Source organism: Leptonychotes weddellii, chromosome 6 (assembly GCF_054177405.1).
Source record: "Leptonychotes weddellii isolate Sample4059 chromosome 6, ASM5417740v2, whole genome shotgun sequence".
Taxonomy (NCBI): domain Eukaryota; kingdom Metazoa; phylum Chordata; class Mammalia; order Carnivora; family Phocidae; genus Leptonychotes; species Leptonychotes weddellii.
This window is the reverse complement of record NC_138374.1, coordinates 27,165,149-27,190,810: the sequence shown is the minus strand read 5'-3', so window position 1 is coordinate 27,190,810 and position 25,662 is coordinate 27,165,149. Positions and strand designations below refer to the sequence as shown.

At 36.2% G+C, this 25,662-nt stretch overlaps 1 protein-coding gene across 8 annotated transcripts in view; it reads left to right on the top strand.

Moving 5' to 3' along the window:
* The window catches only part of R3HCC1L (R3H domain and coiled-coil containing 1 like), an 85,057-nt gene that overhangs the window by 44,136 nt on the left and 15,259 nt on the right, over window positions 1–25,662 (top strand). For 5 of the 8 annotated variants that reach the window (XM_081823675.1, XM_081823678.1, XM_081823674.1 and 2 more), the window contains 2 exons: window positions 8,124–9,943; window positions 22,614–22,789. In XM_081823675.1, the coding sequence (XP_081679801.1) occupies window positions 8,138–9,943; window positions 22,614–22,789 (1,982 nt within the window). In that variant the 5' untranslated portion in view covers window positions 8,124–8,137. The remainder of the gene's footprint in view (window positions 1–8,123; window positions 9,944–22,613; window positions 22,790–25,662) is intronic. The other 3 variants (XM_081823681.1, XM_081823680.1, XM_081823682.1) reach the window with 1 other exon arrangement.

Genomic DNA, 25,662 nt, shown 5'->3' with positions numbered 1-25,662 from the left:
CAGTGTAAAGATATTTTCAGACAAAAACTAAGAGTACATATGGAAGGCATTGTGAAATAAAAGCATTGTACAGTTGTGTAGGAGACATACAAATAATAGTTAACTTTAGATATTTAGATAAGCACTCATGTTAAAACACTAACAGACTAGAAATAAGATTATAGAGCCTATTGAGCAGTAGAAAAAAAACCTTAAAGCAGGAAAATAAGAAAATTATAAAAAGTAGGTAAATGGAAAGGAAGCACAAAATAAAAAGGTAGAAATACTCCCAGATGTATCCATAATTGCAATAAATGTAAATGGACTAAATTTTCGTTAAAAGACTAACATTGACAGAATGGGTAAAGAATGCCCTGTTTAGCTGTATACTTTTTGCAAAGGACAAACCTAAAATATGGTAACACAGGTTGAAAGTAAAAAGACAAGATACCTAATGATACCAATGAAAGTTGCATAGTTATATTCCTTTTAAACAAAAAACACTTTAATACCCCCCCCCGTTCAACAATAGAAGGGATTGCTGTATAATGGTAAAAGTAACAATTTACCAGGAAAGTAAAATAATTCTAAATATAAGTATCTATAACATCAAAAAATTACATAAAAATATAAAAAATTAATATACAAAAACAGAGAAACCAGTAAATCCACAAACAGGTATTTTACATATACATCTCAGTGATTAATTAAGCCAACAGATAATAAGGATATGATTTGAACAGTGCTTTAATAAACATGATTTAATGAAGACGCACGTAATACCCATGATTAATTAAGCAGACAGATAGTAAGGATATCACTTGAATAATACTTCAATACACTTGATTAATGATTACACACACATACAGCACCCCAAAATTTAGTCAGTATACATTATTTTTAGACACAGATGAGAGATTTACCAAAATTGACCATTTACTAGACCATAAAACAAAATCAGCAAATTTTGAAGAATTGATCTCATTTTGACCACAATGTAATTAAGTTGGAAATCAATTTAAAAATAAAATATATATATTGGCAGATACTTTTAAGTAACTTAGGAGACGGAAGAAGCGTAGAAATAGGTATTTTCATTATCATTTCTTTCCAGGAATCAAAAAGCTTGTGAGATCTAAAAGGGCTTAGACACAATGACCAGTAGCAGTAGCAGTAAACTCATATAGCAGTAAACTCATGTTAGTGCCCAGATTGTGGTTTTAAAATACTATTTTTCATTAAAATAAATCAGGGCTTCTAGAAAAATGTGGCTAATTCCAGCTCTGGGTAGGCCATAGTAGGACATCTTGTCAGAAAAAAAGGAAAAGAAGAAACTGTCAAAGACAACTTGGGGTTATGTAAAAAAAGGCCCTGATGGGGCTGCCATTGGTCAAAGATAGTTTAAGCTTCAAGAAGAATAATTATTGCAGTAGATTGAAACATATTAAGTTAAAATCAGCAGGGGTGCCTGGGTGGCTCAGTTGGTTAAGCGACTGCCTTCGGCTCAGGTCATGATCCCAGGGTCCTGGGATCGAGCCCCACGTCTGGGCTCCCTACTCAGTGGGAAGCCTGCTTCTCCCTCTCCCACTCCCCCTGCTTGTGTTCCCTCTCTCTCTCTCTCTCTATGTGTCAAATAAATAAATAAATCTTAAAAAAAAAAAATCAACAAAATGTTGGTCACCTTTGGAAGATGCCATAGAACTAGTTCATTCAGAAGCTGGTAAATAAATAATCAAGTATTCTGTGTCACCCATATAAACTGTACCTCAGAGTCACAAAATAGTTGATGAAAGTTCATTATAAAAGAATTTCAGCTAATGAATGCAAAAAGAACAACAACTAGAATGTCATCATTTTGTAAACCCTGATGAAATAGTATGTCTTGGCAGTATTCATCAGAGGTTGCTAAAACCATTGGGTGACAGTCTCATACAAAGCTTTATGGTGAATGGTTCAGGCTGATGGTACGTGAACCCACTGATCAATGTTAACATTACAAAAAGGAGACAATCAGATATTATAGCTTTCCGATGTGATGCAATAGGAAGTTCATAGCACCATTTAAGACATATTCTTGCTATAAAAAAAAATAAACCGAAATCCTATCAAGCCTCTAGATCAACCACTACTTTATAGGAAATACAGAGACTATATATAAGAATTTATTGAACAATACTGCAAGAATGCAATCAGCAAACTCCAGAATATGGGAAATTCTATAGGACAGATAACCCAGTTTCTTTAATAAATGAATGGCAAGATAGGAAAACAAAAACAGATTGACAGGCACTTATAAATTAAAAGACAGTCTGTAGATCTTTTTGGATCCTGATTTTAACAAACCAAGTGCTGAAAAAGGGGAGACAGTTGGCAAAATTTGGGCACTGGAAATGTGATGATATAAGGAATTATTCTCTCCCCATTTTAAGGTGTATATTGGTATTATGATTTTGTTTTAAAAAAAAAAAGAAGTCTTAATCTTTTAAAGATAGATACTGAGGTACTTAAGGATGAAATGAAATGATATTTGGGAATGTGTGCACAGATAAAGTGAGGAAACACTGACCATAATTTGAAGCTGAGTGATGGGTATTTGAGAGTCATTGTATAAATGTTTTCTCCTTTTAATATGTTTGAAATTTTTTATAATACAGAAGTAATAACAGCAACAACAAAAACTTTAGAATAAAGCTAACTAAGTCACTAACTCAGGGAGTTAATCAAAGAAGAATAGAGTTACCCCAAAGAAAATTGAAGGAAGAAAATAATAAAGATGAGAGCAGAAATTAATGATATGGAGGTGTTACAGAGAAGATCCTTTTTCTGTTTATTAACATACATGAATTGATTGTACCTTGCTTCCTTCCCAAAGGAATTTGAGATGACTTTAAAAAGGGACAGAGAAATAAATATTACCAGACATCTGGGATAGATTAATCATTGTGTTTGTACACCGAAGTTAATTCTGTGTCTTCTGGAAAAGAGCAGAAAGGGACATGTTTGCTATCCCTGATAAAGGGTTTATGTTAACTTTGTCTGAGAGACATGCCTTTTCCCCTTCTTTTTCATACATGCGAGATGGGGTAAGATGATAGAGTTACTTACAACTTTGGTTTGCAAAAGTTAGAAAATGTTTTTCAGGTAAACATTTCCTGTATCCACCAACTGTGAAAACAGATTTTAACATTGAATTTTAACTTAGGAAATTTGTGGTGAGTGAAGATACATGGTTTACTTCTGCTTTCAGAAAAAAATGCCAAGGATTGACTAGTAAATGTGGAGGGACTTTCAGAGTTGGAAGATCATTTTGCAACCATCATAATAAAGATTGGATCGGATTAGAATCATTAGTGGATGCTAAATCTAGGGGGAAATTTTGATGAGGAATAAGATATTTGCATGCTCTTGGAGTGTTACCCCACAGGCTGCTTTTAGTTGCAAGGGAGAAAATACACAGTAATTATTCAGTGGAGAAATTGGACAATACCTTGACCAGGTAATCAAAATAATGGTCACCATCGAAGAACAGATGGGAATCACATGCCTCCAGATGTGATGCCCTGAGAAGGACATATGACCCTCTATGTACTATTCTGAGAATATATAACCTAATATGGCTGAGACTGTATAACCTCAATCTAATCATGAGAAATGTCAGACAAACCTTAAATGAGGGATGTTCTATTAAAAAAAGGGTGGAAGGGGAAGCAGTCTTCCAAAATATCAATGTCATAAAATACAGTGAAAGGCTGTGGAAACATTCTAGAAGGTAGGAGGCTAAAGAGATGTAACTAAATGCATTACCTGATTCTAAACTGGATCCAGTATTGGAGAGGGAAATATGCTGTAAAGGACATTACTGGGTCAGCCGACAAAATTGGAATACCTATGTTTGATTTGATAAAAGTATCAATGTTAAATTTGCCAACATTGTTAACTGTATAATATGCCTATTTATAGAAAATATACTCTGAAGTATGTAGGGAAAAGGGCCATAATGTCTGTACTTTGCCCTCAAAAGGTTTAGAAAAAAAATTTGTGTGTGTGTGTGTATAGAGAGTGGGAACATGTACAATTGCAAATGATAAGCAAATGGGATAAAATTACCAGTAGATAAATACGGGTAAAAGATGTACAGGTGCTCTTTGTAGTATTTTTACTTTTGTAACTTATCTGTGAATTTGAAATTATTTCCAAGTAAAAAGGCAAGATATATGCTGTTGTTACGATGTATCTTAATGAGTTAACAAAGTGATAGTGCTTAATTTGTTCTCAAAGAAGGAATAGTTAACATGCCCATTAGGCAGTTTCTCTCAAATATCAGATGTCTCAAGTGAGCCATTGGTAAGTATTGAATCAAATCAAGTTCATGGTTGAATTATCCAATGAATGCCTTAAGTGCCAGTATTCTCTGTTGTTGATTGAAGAGGGATCCATTTGTTTTATAAGCCAAACATGGACAAACAGCATTAAAATTCTGTTATAAAAACGTAGAAGCCTTATTTGCTTTGTGCCTGTTCACTTACTCATGAAGATGGAGCGGAGAGGTACTTAGGGGAAGTTACTGATTATTTTCTCTTATTTGAAACCGTAGAAGCAATTGGACAGGTTCTCACATATAATCCTAGAGTTCAGAAGTATAGTATAGAAAAAGATGGTTTGATCTAAAATATTTTAAAGGTGTATGTTAGCAATTAACTGCCCACCATCATAAAAGAAAATAAATTTTTGTCTCTTTTAGATAATATAATTTTGAATGGAATTGCATGCTGATGGCTATTCCAGGATAAGTTGGCTGCAAAATACACCCCAAATAACTGATCCTCTCTCCAGTTAAGAAGCAAAGTGGACCAATAAAAGCATGTGGAATATTGTAAAAAAGTTAAAACTATGTAAAGAGAAAAATAAAACATCAAGTGCTATTAGTAAATACCTGGGTGGGAAATTTTTAAGGTACATTTTAAAAATTGTTTATGACAGGCAGGCCTTCTCCCCGTGTTAAAGGCCTTTCGTGCCTACAGTTGCAAAAGAAGTTCACAAAAACACAACAAGGCTTTAAACTGAATTGGCATTATCTTGAAAGTCCACAAGATGGGGATGCTCCTCTTTTTTTGTAGGTCTTTAAGTTATTATGAAAGAACTGTTCTAGCTGGTGGTGTATTGGAGCATCTCCTACTGGCCTGAGAGCTGATTATTAAAATTTTAGGAATTATGCAAACTGATTGTTAAACACAGCCATCATTAAAAATTAAATTACATAGCTTATTAAATAAATGGCATTTATAAAAGTAATAGAATTTAAAATTCATCACTTCCTAATTATTTCACTATATTTTACTATGATTTATGTTCTTGAAATTATTTATGAATATTGTACCTTTAGGTTGAAATAATGTATTATGGTGTGCTACTGTGTGTCTTTTTCCCAGCTCTGTTTTCAGTGATGTTACAGTGATAACTTGAAATTAGCTATGGTGGGAATATTTACATCATAGAGTTAGGCAAATCCATAAATCAGGGCTTGATTTATTGTTTATTGCTTGTCTAGATGTAAGGTGATGGAGAAAATGCTAATAATGCAAACTTAAAAGTGTTATGTCTTTAGCTATTACATTGTACATAGCTCAAAAATTTGAGAATATATTTTGCAATTCAAAAATGATTATCCACTTCAGCAACGATGTTATTCACATTGTTGACATCATTGATGTCAATGAAAATATCAACCAGTACTCTGAATTACATGTGGAAAGCTGGTTGCTAAACATTTACCAGCACTTTGCTGGTCATGGCATAACGGAGTTCGGTGTATTGGTAGGAAGTGGATGGTATAAATTTATTATGCTGTTTTCAGCTTTAGGAAATCATATCATGACATGTGGGCATTAACTAAGAAAAAAGAAAGGTTGAGTTTTAAAAGTCATTAGGTATAGCACAAATAATTTTAAATTTGAAGCCTTTGATTATATGCCTATTATAAAACAGAAATAGAATCATAGAATTTCAGGTTCAAAGAATGCTTAAAATAAATCCAGACCCATATACAGATAGAAATTCTTTCTCTAATGTATCAGTCAGTCATCCACACTATAGAGACAGAGCTCATTACCTGATAATAGTGTTGGAGAGCTCTTAGAGTTCTGTATATTGAGCTAAACTCTGTTTTCCTTTAATTTCTACCAGTTGGTTCTGGTACTGACTTCTGAGAAACACAGAAGCATAGAAACAGAGAAGAGAACATTTATTGCTTCTGTAGAGCAGCCAACCCTCAGGTATAAAGGTAGTTTGGATGTTTCCATTTAGACCTTTTTGGGCAAGAAGTATACCTTTATTTAGTTTCTTTAACCATATTTTATGCGGTATATGTTCTGAGCTCTCTAAGACTGTGTTGCCTTTCTAAACATCCACATATCTACCTTTGGGTTTATTGACTTTGTAGATGAAGTAAAAGCTTTTAATCATTTTTTGTGCAAATTATACACAAGTCAAGTGTTGGGTTGTTTAATTTTTTTTTAAATCAAAGATCTTTGTATTTACTCATAGTGCTTTCAGCATAGCATTCTGGATTGTAGAAATGATATTAAATTGTAATTTTATCATTTTTGGTATTTATTAATCATATTGATTTTATGTCAGTTGCAGATTTGATAAGCACTCTGTTTATTGCTTATATTCAAATTATTGTTTAAAATGTTGAATTTCAAAGGGCTCTGGGGACACAGATCACCTTTAAATAATCCTAAATTCCCTTTTACCTATTATTTTTTGCTGTGGGTGCTACTAGTTCCATTAAGTAGCCCACATTTTCCATCTTACATGCAGAAGTTCATCATGATGTATATTGTCAGATGCGTTGTTAACTGAGATCAAGACACATGATGTCTGTGGGATCCCCTCCAATGAAATACACTTTAGTACTTCTGTTTTTGAAAAGTAGGCATTTTTGAAAAATCCTGGCATGTCTAAATGTTAAAGTCCTATTCACTCACAACTGGAAAGAAAGAAAATCCATCATGAATTGTGGGTTAGATAATAATGAAGTCATCAGAAGAGAAAAGGAATGAGAGAATTCCTGGGAACACTTGGTGATCAGGGCCATGGTATATACCTGGGCTGAAAAGAAAACAGCCTGTACCATGAGAGCCCAGCTTCTTCACTGAGAAAGTATTCTGGATCAGGTTAGAATTTAGGGATCTGGAAATAGTTTCTCTCTTATTATCTATTTCCTTTGAAATGTGTGTGGTGAAATCTTAACAATGAGTGCTTCTGAGTGTATAAGGGTGTTTCTTTGCTATGTAGTGCACCTTAGTCTCTTTACTGTGGATACGCTAATACTTCATAGTATTATTTTGAAGATTGAAAGAACTCAATATGAAGTTGACTGGGACATTTTCTTGTATTTTTCTGATAGTAGATGAAGGTTTATTTAACCATTTGTTAAATTTTTTCCCTTTGTTAATTTCTATTGACCAACCATGGTGGACGTTGTCAAGCAGTTATGTGAGTTGTCTCATCACATTTCTTGTTCTCCACTCTTCTTCATCCTGCTTTATTGCTGTTTTTTATTGCTGCTGGAAGAAAAATTTATAGTTGGTCTTTTGATTAAATAGTAAACATCTTCTAGAAGGCAGTCCTGGATTTGTTGTCTCATTTTCTAGCCTACATTCAAGTTATTTTTAAAAATCTTATTTACGTGTATACATTTATGTTGAACAAATGAGTTTTTAGGGGTCCTCCTTGTGTATACTTTTCAGTGTAAATTCTGGGCTCTAAGAATAGAGAGTAGTGTTTTATGAATACTTAATAGCTGGCAGGCACTTTTCTAATAATCTTTTAATTTAGCCAAGATAAGGCTACTTGTTAAAAAGGTAGAGAGGACTTGGGATGTAGAGATAAAGGGTTTTGGGAATATGAAGAAAGAGGATATATGGATAAAATTCATGGGCTCATGAGTTATTTTGGAATTTACTTTCCTTAGTTGCTTACCTGATTACATTTGTTATTTTATGGCAGGTTTTACTTTCTTTTAACTTGAGCGTTTCTGTAGGATGAATTAGTAGGCCCTCTACCTAGTCTTTAAAAGTCTTTTGGTTCAGTACATTGTAATTAGTCTTTGGTAATTGAATTATTCTCTCTTCTTGCAGATTGAGGTGGTACCATGCAGCAAGCAGCAGAGAGATGCAGAGTTCGAGCCAGAAGGCCTGACATGGCACTTTATATACCTAAAGCTCGAAGGGGTGTAGTGCTGCTCAAGTCAGGTGATGAGGAAAAAAGCTGTGGTCCACCTAGCTCCGTGGTGAAAGAAGAAAAAAAAGAAGATTGTTTCTTGCAAAAGGCGATCTTTAGAGACAAATCTGAGACTCAGAGACTAAGCATTAATCCTGATAAAAAGGAGCACAGTCGTAGAGAAGGAAAGAAATTTTCAACAAAATTAAGAAAAGGCATGTGCCTTCAAGAAAGAAAGAAAGATAGGGTTTGTGTTAAGAGGGGAACTACAGAATTCAAAGAAACATTATCCCAAGGACATCAGCAAAGCATCCCAAGTCCTGGGATACCTAGTGTACCTTTACAAAGACATTTTAAACCAGAGGAGGTGGAGTGTTTGGAGGTTGAAACCACAGATGTGACGGGACCTGGGAAGTTGCTTCTATCTCAGTCTTGTTCAGAAATGAGTGAGGCCCGGGTTCTAAACAAACCATTCCAAAATGTGGAATTCTGTGATGTCAGTAGGCATGAATTAAGTGGCAAAACATTTGAAGGCAGAGGTTTAGAAAGCAGAATTGAAACTGATGCCAAGGTTGTGGAGATACTATCCCAGTTTCCTGGAGTTTTTAATTCTGTGTTGAAACCTGAGAGTATGATTGTACCTGTAAAACTGAATTCTGATTCTGGAATTGTACAACAAAGCATGCAGACACGATGTGGAATGTTGACTCCCAGCAGTGGAGGCATCGCTGCTATTTCTATTCCTGGAAGTCCGGATGGTGTCACTGACCAAACTTGTGTACACTTTGAAGCTGAGAATGTTGGTGATGTAGCCAACAGTACAGATTTCATCTTGGGTCAGAGAGCTACAGATTCCATTCCTGAGACTGTGGATCACATTTTTCATAAAATGACTATAGTCAGCGAATTAGAGAGCATAAATGGCATTTTTGATCCGACAATGATTAGAGAGTGTGAGGAGAATGACAGCACTGCTGATGACTTATGTATAAAGTATGAACCTTCTGATACAGCTCTCCTTGCTCATGAAACAGATACAGATAATGAGTTGAAGAGTGTAGGTGACATTACCAGTAAGGCATGTAAGATGGACATTACAGATGTCCTGTCTGATCAGATAACTATGGGCAGCCCTTGTGTAGCTGCAGTTAGGACAGCTGATGAGGCCTGTAGTAACACAGGTAGTTTCTCAGAATATTTAGAAATGAGTGCAGATAGAGCCCCTCTTCATGTAAGTAGAAGTGGGAATGACATGGAAAATTTCAGCAGTCTGACTGCTTGCTCAGATATTTATGCTGAGAGTATTTCATCTAGTTTCACAGAGTCAACAGGAAAGTTGATAGAGAGCTTGTCAGATTGTGCTTCCTCCTTACCTATAAAGAAGATTGCTGGTAGTACTTGTAACACTGTTTTGGACTCTGAACTCAGTCTGTTAAATGGGACAAAAGTACTTTCAGATAGTGCCTTGGACAATGATCTAGATTGTCCTGGTGACATAACAGAGGCATTGCATGAACTGAAAACTGCTGAAGAGTTCAGAACAGAAGAGGAAGATGACTCAGAGAATGTAGAGTTTGGTGTATCCTTTCCTGATATAGAGTCTGTATCTATGCAAACATCCATGGAACCGAAAGCAACAGAAATGTCTTGTGTGGAGGGAAGTGCTGCTACCGAGGAGAGCTGGGAGTCTTTGTTTAATGATGATGGTGACTGCCTGGATCCACGTCTTCTACAAGAGGTCTGTTTAGTAGAAGTTGCTCAATGTTTACATAATGTATAGATTTATAGAGCCTGATATTTTGGGGGTAATTTTGATAGGTATTTGTGTACACCCAAACCTTCACTCATATCACATCCAGTCTAAGGGTTCCTGCAATAAACAGGATTGTAGATTGAGAAAAGAACGCCTGGTAGGTCTTTACAAAGTAAAACATACCAAATTGAGCTGTATTTATAATAGCCTGGTCCTGAGAGATCTTATTGAATAGATTAAGGATGAATTTAATGGATTCTGGTTATCTGTTGAGGAAATACAGAGGGAAACTTCTTCAAAAGGGATTTTCTGCATTGACAAGATGTATTTTACACAAGCCTATTTGAGGGAGGAGAATAACTTCTTCTTATTCATATTTATTGTGTTTTTCCAGGAAATGTTGGAATGTTGTTAGACACTGGAGGGAAGGAAATAGAGAAGGGAAGGATAAAATAAGGGAAGGTGTGATTGTTTCTTACGTAGTTTATCCTGAGTTAAAGAATAAATGATTGAGTATATATAGAAAATATGAGTGAATAATGACATGCTGGTTAAGAGTTCATAAATACAAAATGTTGGGTTTGAAGGCATTTTAGAAATTATTTAATCTTTTCATTTTCTTAATTTAGACATTCACTCTCTATCCAGTATTTAAATTCCTAACCACAAATAACAATCACTGGTTTTAAATAGTAGAATCACTTCCCCCTTCATTCCTTATAGTGGGTTCACATAACCTTTGTCTGGAAGGGGAAAAAATAATTTCCCTATGCAGTCCCCAATTTTATAAAGGAGGAAATTGAAGCTTAGTGGTCATACGTTTAGGAAAGGCAGAATCAAGATTTCAGTCTAGTTCTCTCAATCCAGTGTTTATGTTCTTTCTACCAGACCACGTCTTTACCTATAAGATAGTTTTATTTGAGTGATTCCAGAGAGCCTTTTAAATATGAAGTGATTCGTGCTTTTGTTTCTGAGAATTAAACCAGAAATACAGAAAAACGATCACATGGATGTGAAGAGACACGTGAGACTGAGGCCATTGGACAGAACTGACTTTCCAATACCAAGCAGTTCCTTGTCATTCTTAGGTGTCTGCACGTGCACCTGCACCACAGTTAGCACTTCTTATGGTCAAGTCGGAAACACTATGTCCTAAACATTCCTTAGAAGGAAATACAGAGCAGAAGGTTATCTGTGAATGGGCATCCATGAACCCCTTGAAATTGCATGCAAAATTTTATATGTATGTGCAGTTTTTCATCAGATTCTCAAAGGCATTGCTTCCCAAAGTGTCGTCCCTGGACCAGCAGCATGAGTGTCACCTGGGAACTTAACTAGAAATGCAAACTCTTCAGCAAGCTCAGCAGTCTGTATATTTATGTGTTTTCCAGGTGACTCTGATGCACATAAAGTGAGAACCATTGTGTGGTAACTAGAGATGGCTGTCCAACCATAACTAGAAAGAAAAACACTGTTTAGCAGAGGTTTCAGGCTGAAATTAGGTTAAGAAATACAGTAATGTGGGAAGTTAGGTGAATATAGAGAAGTTATTAAGGATCCCAGCATTGGAAGAAGGTCTCAGTGTTGGCAAAGGGATTACCTGAGGGGTAGAGAGCATGGTTATGCATAGGAGAGAAGGAATAGCTTCCTGAGAAAAAAGGCATGGCACACAGAGCCTTTTACGCGATGGTACCCAGCAAATATTTATTGAATGGATGTAGGTGATAGAGCAGAGTTGGAGCTCTGTGCTTTTTTAGGGTGGACTCCAGCGGCTTTCAAAATTTCATTGCTGCTGGGACTTGGATTCTCTATGGTGGTCGGTTAGGAATATGGCTTCTCTAATGGGGGAGGAGGGTTCATGCGTGCAACTCTGTTTTTCAGGTCTTAACGCCTTTCAGAATAGGTGCAAGAGAATGTAGGCAATCACTCAGTGTTTTGAGGAGCATAGTAATGTAGCCAAAGAGGACACTTGCATGACCTAAAGCTAGGAATGGCTAGAAAATGGAGTATGTAATGTTTTAAGCTGAAGACAGCCAGTGCCTGGGTGTTGTGTTTGGATATCACATACTGGGTTGGTGCTTGCCAGGGGGTGGGGTCTGTGTTGAGGTATAAGGGGTGATGAGAGCAAGAAGGAAGGAAATGGATTGAGAATGCAAGTAGTGGATCCAACTCCAAAGTATGGTCTCCTGTGCTTTGAGTTTTAGGAGATGTAATAATAATATTAAAAGATGTCACAAATCCAGTAACATTAATAGCCCTCTGGTGACTATTACTCTTAATTTATTATTTATATTGCTCCAAACATACTTTATTAAAGGCTAAACCGAATGTCTGCCTATCTTGAAAACTTTCCAGCCAGTGATTTTTGGCTCTTTTCCCAGCGGGTCTTTTTCTTTGTTGACAGTGGCTACACGTGGAGGTATGTTTAATACTTCTAGTAGGCAGGGACGTATGCTGTAGAGCAGGGTGTGACAGCCATTGGCATGTGAAGCAGTTTCCTGCACATTTGAACTTCTAATACTGCCTGAGTGGGTAGAGAGCATAGATAGGTCATTACTCAATTCCTGGAACTGCAGTTCTTGATGAGTTTCTAAAGATCACACTTAATCTCCTAAAGCCATGGTTTGGGATGCCCAGAAATTTAAGTTGGTAATTGATAAAGAAAAAGATGTTGGCCTGACTTCTTCTAACCCTCTGAGATCTTGGTACAGGAACACAGGAATTATTGTTGTCTAGATAAAACTTCCATAGCCCCTGCTGCCTCCTGTAGTGATCTGCAAATCTCTTGATTGGTAGGAGGGTTAGTAAGATACCAGCAATGTAACACTGATGTTGAAAGACTGTGGCATCTGGTCCCTTCACTGGCCATTTGACACTGGTCATTTGACACTGGTAATTTCTGGCCTTGATTTAGGTAGGAGTCTCCTTTTGTTACAGAAGACTACTAACAGTGTTACAACTATGGAAAAGAGAAAAGGAACATGAGCCATCCCATACTGTCTTCCTTTGTGTGTACTGACTCAACATTTATGTGCTCTCTTCCTGTATAGACCTTTGCAAAAATGCTGTGGTTAAATAGGAAACCCAAAAGCGAAAGGAAAACTTCAAAATCCAATCACTAAAAGCAAATTATATGAAGTATGAAGGGAGGAAAGTCCTTCATATCCCATCCCCTAGGGACTTCATTAATAGTTGGTACTTCACTTTGCAGTTAAATGGAAAGATTGAGTACTTAGAGTTTGATAAACTATAAATTTGTAAATAGCTAGATATATATGGTTATTATCACTTCCATTTGAAAGGCACCGTGTTACATGCCAGCTTTTTTCTCAGCTTAGTTATCTAAAGTTCCTTTTATTTGGAGAGACAGGATGTAACCGTGTAATTAGATAGTCAAGTAACAGTCTGAAGGATAATTAATATAAAACCACCATATAAGAGATGTCCTAAATTTGATTGTCTGATGGGTGATCTAGACAGTGGCTTCAACAAAGGATGAGATCCCTGAGGGCTAAACTGGTTGACACTGTTTCATGTTATTGAGGCCATAGAATTAAACAAGATTTGAAGCCCCACTTCAGAGATTGTTGTATGTTCCCAATTTCTACTTTCTTTTTCTATTTCTTAAAGTTGATAGATTTTCGTTTTTTGAGTAGTTTTAGGTTTACAGAAAAAAAAACTGAAAAGTTCGGGGTTCCCATATAACTCCTTCACTGTTTTATTACTATTTTAATTTTTATTTTCACAGTACCTTTTATTATTGGTTGCAACTCATTTTAATAGACTTAATATTTTTATTAAAATATCTGAATTAATATGTTATTGACTGCCTAAGTGAGGATTCCAGATGCCGTATATTTGAATGCAGTCATTTGGGACATCCAGTGAAGAATCTGATTGAATTATGTACTCTGTTTGTTGTTCAGTCCACTAGTGGATGATGACTAGATGTCTGGTTCATACAGAAAGAGGGAACATTAAGGGGATACCATTGCTCATAGTTTGCTCATTTCTAAGTCAGACATCTCCTAAAATGAAAAATCTCCCATCTGAGCTCCATTAGGTTTGTTGCATAATATTATTTTCCTCTCAATCTGCATTCACACCAATAGCATATTAATTTCTGATGCTTTTTCAGAACTAAAGAGAGGTAAACAGTTCTAAGCCTCTATTATCGGTACAAGGAGGCATTCTTGTCTGAAGCTTCAGAGATTCCTGGTGTGCCTTACTCTGTCCCTGGCGGTGCTTTTGCTTTAGAGAGCTCCATGAGATGCGGTATGTGGGGTATAGTGGGGGCAGCTGGGGTAGGAGTAGTGGTATAACTCATAACATTTATTCAGTAGCAGGGAGGGGAAAATGGTAGGGTTGGCAAAGAGAACCAGAGTGTACACTCTACCCCAGTCAGGAGAAGAACATACTAAGAGCTGTATCCCAAAATTAAAAAGTCATTTGTGTTAAAAAGTTTGGTTAAAGATAGAAACATACCTTTAGGAGAATTAAACTCATCTACACTTTGATTTGAATTAATGTAATCATTTGTATCAGAAATTTCTTGTAGGGCACGTTGGATACTCTGTTGCTGGGCTTTGGGGAGGGAGTGTTAGAAAGGAAAAGAGGGACCCAGCTATAGGCCTGACTCCTGAAGTGGGTAGCCAACAGTCAAAATATATTTAAATTCAGACTGTTTTGTGTTATGAATTTGGGGTTGGGGTGTGAGGAGGTATAAATTTGCAATAAAGCCTTTGGGACATTAGGGACAGAGGGAAATTAATGCTAGTCAGCAACTTGTACAGATCTTTTGTGTGAATTGACCAAAAACTGAGATTGTTGAGGAAAAGCCAAGAGGATACCCAGACATACTGGATCCTAGGCTTAATGCACGAAGACTGTGTTTCTGATCCTTCAGATGATGGGTCGTGCTATTATATTGCCTGCCCAGGACAAGACTGACTCATTTCTTTTTTTTAAGATTTTATTTATTTGACAGAGAGAGACACAGCGAGAGAGGGAACACAAGCAGGGGGGAGTGGGAGAGGGAGAAGCAGGCTTCCCGCGGAGCAGGGAACCCAGTCCGGGCTCAATCCCAGGACCCTGGGATCGTGACCAAAGGCAGACGCTTAACGACTGAGCCACCCAGGTGCCCCAAGACTGACTCATTTCTTAAAGCAGTGGGTCTGAGTCTGCAGTTTGAAGGTCAGAAGTACATACGTGTTGCCTGATGGGGATAGATAGGCAAGGGCTAATACTCTATAAAGTAATAAACAAAGAAAAAAATTTTATTTCGGAGAACTGGCATAGATATGATGTAGGATCTTAGGTAGCTGAGAGGAGCATAATCAGGGACTAGAGAAACTAAGCAAGAAGTGGAATGGCAGTAAATGCTAAGTTTATCTGTTTTGCAGTGTTTCTTAGGTCTTGTGGGCAGCCATTGTCACTGATTATCATAGCAGTACCTGAGTCAAACTATCAGGGGTAGTTTGGAAGATTCAAACCTATAGCAGTCTCCTATTCTTGGGTGGTCTGGTCTTAGTCTTTCTACTTCATTATTGGCATCTCTCCGTCTAGTCTTTCCAATCATGCTGGGAAGAGGAGGAAATAGAGATGTTCTCCCTGCCTTCTTAGTGCTTCTCTTGACTATAAATTAAATCTGTTTGGTGGATCTTTTTGGCATCTTGTCAAGGATGCCAACATCGGTCTGCCATGTTAACTTAACGTACTGCCTGAACAGGAATCAGGCCCATGTTGGTTCAGGATGTTCACTTGGTTTTTGCCCATATATTCATGTGTCATACATTACCATCCATGGGAGAGAACTCTAGCTCTCAAATTTATCATCTGGCACTGGGGTTAGTAAATGATCATCTGAACCAGTTGTTGGGCACCATACGTGTCTCCTTGTTATAGCTTTTTTCTTATTTCCATTTGCCCTTTTCCTTTTCTGCTTCCTTGATCATTCTCCCCCTCCCCCCCCTTTAATTATGCCTAATCCAAAGCTATGGCCATGGTTTTCTCCAACTGAGGATAATCAGAGGTATTGAGATACTGCTTATACCTATTCTAGAGAAACCTATAGATGGCACCTTACAGGGCATTCTATCCATTCTTGTTACAAATTTTATGAAGCCAAAGTTTGCCTTTCCGGCTTTGGTTTCCTGGTAAGGTCAGTGGGGGCGTAGCCTAGATATAGTAGATAATTTTATTTGTGGGTAGGGAATTCCACTGGGGACATTATCTCCTCTTATACTTACTATATAGAATGTTAGAGTTTAAAAGTCAAGTTTTCCTTCTGTTGAAAAGGACGTTAAGTCCAGAATAGTACAAAAGAGGGCTAGAAGCTATCATTTATGTTGCATAGCATACAAATATTTATGCTGTAATACTTTATTGGCATTACCTTTTTAGGGAACTCCTTTTGGATTTTTTTTTAATCTGGGTCATGAGAAATTTGAAAAAACTTGAAATAGTTTTTTTTTTTTTTTTTAAATAGTGTTATTTCCCTGTCTGCCAAAGATGAGACGTTAAATGGGTAAAACATTTTAATTCTAGCTTTTGGTTTATTCACAGTACCATAGACCGACGTGAAAAATTCTTGGCTGTTACCCTCAACTTTCTGTGATACTGGCATACCTTAGATAGAATTAAATCCAGATAGTTCAAAAACCTTTTTTTGTTGTTGTTTTTTATAGCTTTAACCTGTTCAACCAAATCTTTTAATTTATCAAGGTTTATAGGAAATAATGACATTTTAAATTGATTTTCTTCAACAGAAAGTGAGTTAATAAGCAGTTAGGGGAAGAGAAAAATAGAAACAAAGAACTTGAATAAACTAACCTATGTAATTGAGAATTGATTGTATGGGTTAATTCTGTAAGTAATGTTACCATGTTATACCACCAACTTGTGGTCAAGTCTCTGTTGTCTTTGTCCCTGTAACTTGATGCCCCCATGTTTAAATTTACAGACACACCTATAGTTTAAAGTGGTTTATTATGTTTAATACAACTTTATTACATATTGAAATTCAAGTTCTTTTTGTAATGGATGCTGAACATACATTAAATGTTGGGTGGGTGGTTAGGCAATCAGGATGAGGTTGGAGGAAGAGACAGGTCCAGCTCTAATATAAGGTGTTGTGTAATGAGTATTTCAAAAGTAGTGCACGTGAGGTAAATGCTGTAGAAGGGTAGAGGGAGATCAGATTATATGTGCTTTGGGGTACTTAGGGGAGGAATCATAGAAGAGGTGGTGTTTGAGTATGTCCTTGGAGAATGGTGTGATATATTTTAAGATGTGCAAACTGACAGATGTTAGCACTTGCAAAATAATAAGACCAAAGCAATAGGCAGGAGGAAGTAAGATGTGTTTAGGCATAGTGAATATTACTCTTTGGTTGGAATGCAGCATATTTTAATGGATGACACGAGATAAAGCTAGAAAGGTATATTAATATACTGTTGCTGCCATAATAAATTACCACAAACTAGTGTCTTAAAACAACACAAATTTATTATCTTATAGTTCTGGAGGTCAGAAGTCTAAAATGGGTCTTACTGGGCTAATTAAGTAAGGTGTTGGCAGGGCTGTATTCCTTTCTAGAGGCTCTTGGGGAGAACCTATTCTCTTGCCTTTTCAGCTTCTAGAGGCTGCACACATTCTTTGGCTCATGGCCCCTTCCATTTCAAAGCCAGCAATGGTCAGTTGGGTCTTTCTAATATCATCACTCTGACTCACTGTCTCTTTTCCTCTGAGTTCTTCTGCTTTTAAGGACCCTTGTGATTATAACGGAGTCCACCCAGATAATCCAGGATAATCTGCTGAATTTAAAGTCAGCTGATTAGCAACCTTAATTCCATCCGCTACCTCAGTTCTCCTTTGCCATGTACCATAAAGGAATTAGGACATGGATATCTTTGAGAGGCTCTTATTCTGCCTACCACAGGTAGGTTGGAGCCAAATTATGGGAGCTTTAAGTACAGCCACTGAAGATTTTTGATCAAAGGAATGACATGGTCACAGCAGTGTTTTGGAAAGTTTAGTTTATGCTCTGTATGCTATCTAGAATATACAACTAGAAAGAAATCAGCAACCTTGTATTATCTTTTAAGTTTTGCCATTGATCTTCCCTCCCTCCCTCCTTCCTTTTCTCTTTTTGCCCTTCCCTTCCATCTTCCTAGAATAGCTTATATCCATAAATCCTTAACCAGAGAAAATTAGTTGTCCTGAACATTAATACAGCACTGTTTCTGATTGTGTTCACTGAAAGACCTTTTCATCATGTTATGGAAGGAATACTAGAGTAGCAATCAGGAGACCTGAGTTATGATTCAAACTCTGTCAGTAACTTGATTTGTAATCTTAAGGATATCCTTTAGTCTCTCGGTGATGCAATCCTCCATCTTTGTAATCAGGATAATAATAGCAGCCATCTGACATGCTCATCTGACAGAGATATAAATATGACTTTATTCCAAAATAATGTAGCATATTTTTGTTTTTTGTCTGTAGAGAGTAACTGGCTGGTAACTTCATAACTTTTTGTTTTTCTTTTTGTATCTTGAAGAACCAAGGATCAAACAAAAAACAACAAAAAATAAAAAACTCAATGATCCATGCCTAATTGACCTAATTTGGCCACCCTTTTTTTCTCTACAAAAAAGGATCAAGGCAATTAAGTCATAGCAAGTCAGGTACTGTTTTACAGACTTGTTTTCAAGACCAGACTACCAGGCTATAAGAGTCTTAAAACTAACCTCACTTTGGGGAAGATAATTTAGCTGAATGGTTTTGTGGAAGCTGGTTATGCCTATGAAGGAAAACTCAGATTTCACCTAAGCGTTATAAATAAACAAGACAGACTATTGGTAAAAAAAAAAAAAAAAAAAAAAATCCTAAAATGTTTGTGATTCATAACTCAACATTATTTGCTCTGAGTTATTTGCAAACTTTCCCTTGGTCTAATAGATCAGAATGAATCAAATTCAAAACCTCTCCCCTCTGTTGCTCTATCAAAATTTCTTAGTCATCAGAAAGAAAAATACATATATAGGTCTTAAAATATGAAAGTTTCACATTGACAGTATAACAGATACTGCTTCAGTATATCTGACTCTTAGAGTAAATGTTTCAATTGTCTATAATAGAAATATGATGCAAGCTACAAATAGGAACCATGTATATAATTAAAAATTTTCTAGTTGCCACATTAAGAAAAATAAAAAGAAACAGGTGTAATGTATAATATATCCAGAATATCATTTCAACATGTGTAATCAATATAAGAAATTATTAATGATTTTTTTGTATTGTCTTTGAAATCTGATGTGTATTTTATGCATAAAACACATCTCAATTTAGATTAGCCATAGTTTTCAAGTACTCAGTAGCCACATGTGGCTGGCGACTACTATGTTGGACGGTGCGGGTCTGCTGCAGGTGTATCTATATAACTGGTGCGTGAAATCTTAGAACCTCTCCTTAAAGCTGTGTTTATTGCCTTATCTAATCCCACTGTGACAGTGGCCCCACCTGCTCACTTCCCTTCACAGTCTTGCTCTGATCCTTGCTTCATTCCGTATTGTTCTCTTTTAGACATTTCCTTCTTCAGAGTCACAAACTCCCCTCTCCTTTACTGTCAAGGCTCCCTGTCATGTTTGACTGAGATTGTCAGGAGAGAAAGTGCCATTAACAGTATGGCCTCCTACCTACCACCATACCTCCACAAAAAATGTGTTACTAGTAGATACGTAAACTAATCTCACCAAAATCCGTACTGTGGGGAAATGAAATTCTCCCTCCTTGGAAAAGTTAGGAATCCCTGATAAACAGTGGTGTCTGATAGGAAAAACTAGTCAGGAGTATCTAATTTGCAGGCTTTAGATCTATTGTTATGAAATGTAGAATAAGAATTGTGTGTTTTGCTATTATTAATACTTTGCATTTAACCAGTCCCAGAAGCCAAAACACTGAATAGTTTCCTTAGAAATGGGATGTAAGTATGTAAGTTCAATTTTGCTGAGTAGGTTAGAGCAAAGGACCATGATCAAATGTTCCTGGCAGACCATTCTGCCTCTCTTTATTTTATTTTTTTTAAGATTTTATTTATTTGTTTGACAGAGAGAGCACAAGCAGGGGGAGCTACAGGCAGAGGGAGAGGGAGAAGCAGGCTTCCCGCTGAGCAGGGTGCCTGACACAGGGCTCCATCCCAGGACCCTGGGATCCTGACCTGAGCCGAAGGCAGATGCTTAACCAACTGAGCCACCCAGACGCCCCTTTCCTTCCTCTTATGTAATCAGTTCTTAGGGTTTATAATTCCAAGGCATTTTGTAGTCATGCATTGTTTATGTCTCACAATGCATTATTTAGCCCCAATTTATAAATGCACAGACATGCAGTGATTTGTTTCGGTTTTTGCAAAGTAACTCAAAAAGTCAATGCCGGAAATCCAAAAATGAAATTAAGGAAACAGTTCCATTTACAATTGTATTTAAAAACTATTTAGGAATAAATTTAACAAAAGAAGTATGAAACTTGTGCTCCAGAAACTACAAAACATTGTTGGAAGAAATTAAAGACCTAAATAAATGGAAAGATATCCCATGTTCATCTTTTCTTTTTATTATTGAGATACTTCTCAAATTGATTTACATATTCAGCAAATCCCAGCTGCCCTTTTCTTTTTTCTTTTTTTTTTTTTGGCAGAAATTGACAGGCTGATCCTCAAATTTATATGGAAATCCAAGGGAGCAGAATAGCCAAAATGATTTTGAAAAAGCAGGACAAAATAGGAAGACATAAAACTTTCTGATTTCAAAACCTATTATAAAACTACAGTAATCAAGACAGTGTGGCACTGACATAAGGATGGACTTGGAAATGACTGCAGACCTTCCTTGTCTCGGGGACAGTTATTTTAAACTGACAGACCAGCCCACTTTAGGTTTTTAAGAATTTAAGTTTAGGTGATTTCTTCTTGCCAGCTTTTGTAGTGCCCACTTCTTTGACCATGATCTGCCAATGGCAAAACAGTTTCTGTGTTCTGTTTCTCTTTGGAGGGACTTGTCACTCTTGGGATTTCAGTTTTTTTGTTGTCTCCCATACTCAGCCATCTGGTGAATTCAAGAAAAGTTACTATTTTATGGATCACCTAATCTTTTCTCATTGTTATGGTGGGAGGAATAATTCTCTTCCTGCTTTCTACATCCTAAGCAGAGTGGAAATAACATGGTGCTTGGCCTGTAATAGATTCAGCACTCAGTTAAAATTTAAGTTGGTTGAATTCATTGAATACTTAGGTATTATATAAGTATAATACTTAGTGTGCTGAGCACTTACAAATCATTTACTCCACACACCTATCTGTGAAGTATAGGTGCTATTATTCCTTTTTTAAAAAAAAATGTAAACTAAAGCTTAATGGAGAAAAGGAACAAGAGGTACAACAATAAATAAACATTTTTGTTGATTTTACCTATATCACCTTCCCTCTCTTCTTCCTCCCAAATAAAATTCTTGAATCCATTTTTTACTTTTGCAAAGAAAGGAGCTGTATCCTTGGCATTACAAATTCTCATTTCCTCATTTGATGGGCAGTAAGGCACAATAGAAATGAGGGAAAAGCTTGAAGAGACCTAGTTGGACTTTTGATTAACAAGGAGAAGACACTCTTAGGTCTGAAGGCTTTGGGTGATCAGTACTAGCAGCTAGGCTTTAAAACAGGTGAATGACAAAAGGACTGTGTTGACTTTGCTGCCACTTCCCATTTTTCCCCCTTCCCTTCTGCTTCCAGAAGTATGAAATAGTTAATAGCCTTCAGCTTTCTCAAAGAATAGTAGAATTTTAAGTATTTTCCATTACTGTTATTTTTTAAACTAATCTGCTATGTGGGAATTCCTATAGGTAGCTGTCATGCTAGAGACCTTAAATATAATTACTTCTACCACTCACATTTGTCTTAACAAATTCCTTTGTAAGCTACATATAAGAAAAGGTAGACTAACAAAGTGTTTTCATTTTTAAAATTTTTGTTTTTGTTTACTTCCAGAAAAGAAACTATGAGATGAGCCTGATAATAAGCTCAAATAAAACAAATGTTACTAATTCATCTCTTCAGCTATTTTCTGAAATCCATTTTCCAAGATGTACCATTTGTAACTCACCACATTAATCATTCTACATTTTCTCACACACTGGTTGATAGATGCAAGTTAAGTTTCATGCACTGCCTATCTTTGTTGGAATTTCAACACTTTTTTTTTTTTTTTTAAGATTTTATTTATTTATTTGACAGAGAGAGAGCACAAGTAGGCAGAGAGGCAGGGAGAGGGAGAAGCAGACTCTCCACTGAGCAGGGAGCCTGACGCGGGGCTCGATCCCAGGACCCTGGGATCATGACCTGAGCCGAAGGCAGCCGCTTAACCGACTGAGCCACCCAGGCGCCCCAGAATTTCAGCACCTTTTTAGGTATTCCACATGTTAGTATAAACTGGATGATAGACCTCTGGTCATTATTGTATTCATGAACAGCATTAATACAGAGACAGTGCTAAAGGTTAAGGAATTGGAATATGGAGACAAGGAGGATTATTTACATATGGTAGGATATTTTATAATGCTCTGGCTTGATGTAACAGTCACTTATATGCTTCTTCTTCTCTAGTTATCAGGGAATATGAAGAATAGAGAAAGCATCCAGGAACCTAGATTTGATTATTACAACCATGAAGTTTCTGATATTGACCTCAGTGATTGTGAATTTCCACATGTCATTGAAATTTATGACTTCCCCCAAGAATTTCGTACTGAAGACCTCCTGCGGGTTTTCTGCAGTTATCAGTAAGTATTTGCAAATAGCTGGGCATGTTTGGGAAGGCGGGATGAAGTTTTCTTAAAATGTCTTCTGAAAAATCATCTCTTGTTGGCATATTCCCTGTTGTTTACTTAGCATCAGTTTTGTTTATTGTCTTTTCCAAGTCCTTTAGAAATCCTCTGTATCAAGCCTGTCTTTTTTTTTTTTTTAAAGATTTTATTTATTTATTTGAGAGAGAGAGAGCACATGAGAGGGGGGAGGGTCAGAGGGAGAAGCAGACCCCCTGCTGAGCAAGGAGCCCGATATGGGACTCGATCCCGGGACTCCAGGATCATGACCTGAGCCGAAGGCAGTCGCTTAACCAACTGAGCCACCCAGGCGCCCAAGCCTGTCTTCTAAGTTCTTTAAAAATGCCAAATAGTCTTTCTAGACCCCACTTTGGGCATTTAAGAAGAATATCTTCAGTTATAACTTCTGGATGTCTTCGTGATGCATTTAGTCCGTTTAATAGTTATTATAATTATTGATATATTTGGATGTATGTCTGCCATCTTTTTTTGTGTTTACTTGTTTCATCTTTTTCTCTTCTTTCTTGCCTTCTTTTGGATTGATGAGGTATTTTTTTCTCATTCTGTTTTGTTTGGAAATGATACTCTGTTTCTATTCTTTGGTGGTTACTTTAGAAATTACAAAATGCATGCTTAACTTACCAATGCCTAAAGTTAGTAGTTTTACACTCTTTCCAAACACTATAAGGGCTTTTTAACTCCATTTCCCAATTCCATTCCCTCCCTTTCCACCACCCCCAACTAATATGCTATTGAGACTATTTTCTTTTTAACATTTTTTCTTTTTAAACTCCATTTGATGTTACTATTTTATAGAGTCAGCATTCAGATTGATCCACTTTCTGTGTTCTTCATTTATACCTCTTGCATCTCATTTCTTCCATCTGAAATCATTTTCTTTTTGCATGGAACATACTCTTTTACCGTTTAATTTAGTGACAGTCTGCTGTTAACAAACTCAGTTGGGTTTTTTGTTTTTTTAATGGCATTATTTCAACTTCATTTTTGAAAGACATGTTTGCTAGGTATAGAATTCTAGGTTGGCAGTCATTTTTCTCTCAGAAAATGCAGATTTATTCTACTGCCTCCTGGCTTTCTCTGTGGAGAATAAGAAGCCAGCTGAAAGTTCACAACTGTTGCTTCTGAATGTAATCTGTCTTTTCTCTTTGGATACTCTTAGGGGTTTCTCTTTGTCTTGTATTGTGCATTTTAGTATGGTGTGGCTTTGTGTTTTTTTAAATCTATTCTTCTTGAGATTATTTGAGCTTCTTAAATCAGTAAGGATTTTTCATTGGTTTTGGAGAACACATAGTTATCTCTTCAGGTAGTGCCTTTCTGCCAGTCTTTCTCTTTTATCTTCTCTAAGATGCCAAGAAAATATATATTAGACCTTCTCACTTAATCTTCATGTTACCTCTCTTTTATATTTTCCGTGTTTGTCTCTGTTACATTCTGAATAGTTTCCTTGGCTCTTATTTCCAGTTCACTAATTTTTTCTTCAGCTGTGTTTAATTTGCTGTTAAGTCTGTCCATTGAATGTTTAAATTTCATTTTATATTTTTCATTTTTCTAAGTTCTCTATTTCTCTTTAAAATTTGTACGGTCATTTTTTAGTTTCTTGTTTTTGTCTAAAATATTTTCAAGATTTAAAAAATGTCTTAAATGTATTAAACATAGACCTTCTGTGGTCTGTGTCTGGTGATTCCTTTACCTGAAGTCTTTTTAGTTCTGCTTCTGCAAATTCTCACACATAGAGCCTTGCTTTTTTGGAGGTTTAGTTATTTTTTTTTACTGTGAGCCAACTATTTTCCTTGGAATTTTATTTATGGGAATTGAAGTCTACAGTAGAAGAGGATTTTTCCTGAGAGGATACATGTTTTCTTCTGCCAAGCACCAAGGGCCCGAAGAGTTCAGCAGCACTGTAAATTAAATTATTGATTTGAGGTTATTCTGACCACTGAGATAGAAATAGTCAAGTGGAGAACGATAAAAAAATGATTGTTATGTGTCAGCTAGTTTATTTTAACAACACATATAAATGTCTAGTCACTTGCCAGTCTTTGATGTGGTGCCAAGGCCTTTTTTATTTCTTTTAAGTTACTTGTCTATTGATAGAAGAGTTCTTGTATGTTATCCTCATAATATATCAACTAAAGTGGAGAACTTTAATGTACCTTTAGAGGCATCTGAGTGCTTACTCCTTATAGGTTAAAATGTTTTCTCTGTCTTTTTATAGCTGTTTTGCGCAAACATAATTGATACTCATTTTTGGATTTTTTAGTGACTTCATCATTCTCTACTCTTCCAAAGCATTCAGTTAAGTTTTTATGGATACAACATCTTTTCTTTTTCACACTCATATTTCATTGTTTTAATTTTATTAAATTATGTAGTGAAAATATAAACTAAAACTGATGTAAGTGGGTTTGAAAACAATTGCATTAACTCTTCATACATAGTTCATACATATATAGGACAAGGTAAAAGAATCAGAAGTCTACCTCTGTATCTTTAGCTTATAAGAAGAAAAATAAGCTTCAGGAATAAAGAAACAATAAAAAATAAGCTTCAGAAAGAAAGTTATTAGGGAAAAGATCTTCAGGATCTGGAAGAAGTCAATACCAAGAAGGATTATACTTTAACATTCTAATCCTGATACTAAAAATGAACTAGGTCTTTTGTCTGATATTACACATTTTTTTTTTATTCTTATGTTAATCCCCATACATTACATCATTAGTTTTAGATGAAGTGTTCCATGATTCATTGTTTGTGCATAACACCCAGTGCTCCATGCAGAACGTGCCCTCCTCAATACCCACCACCAGGCT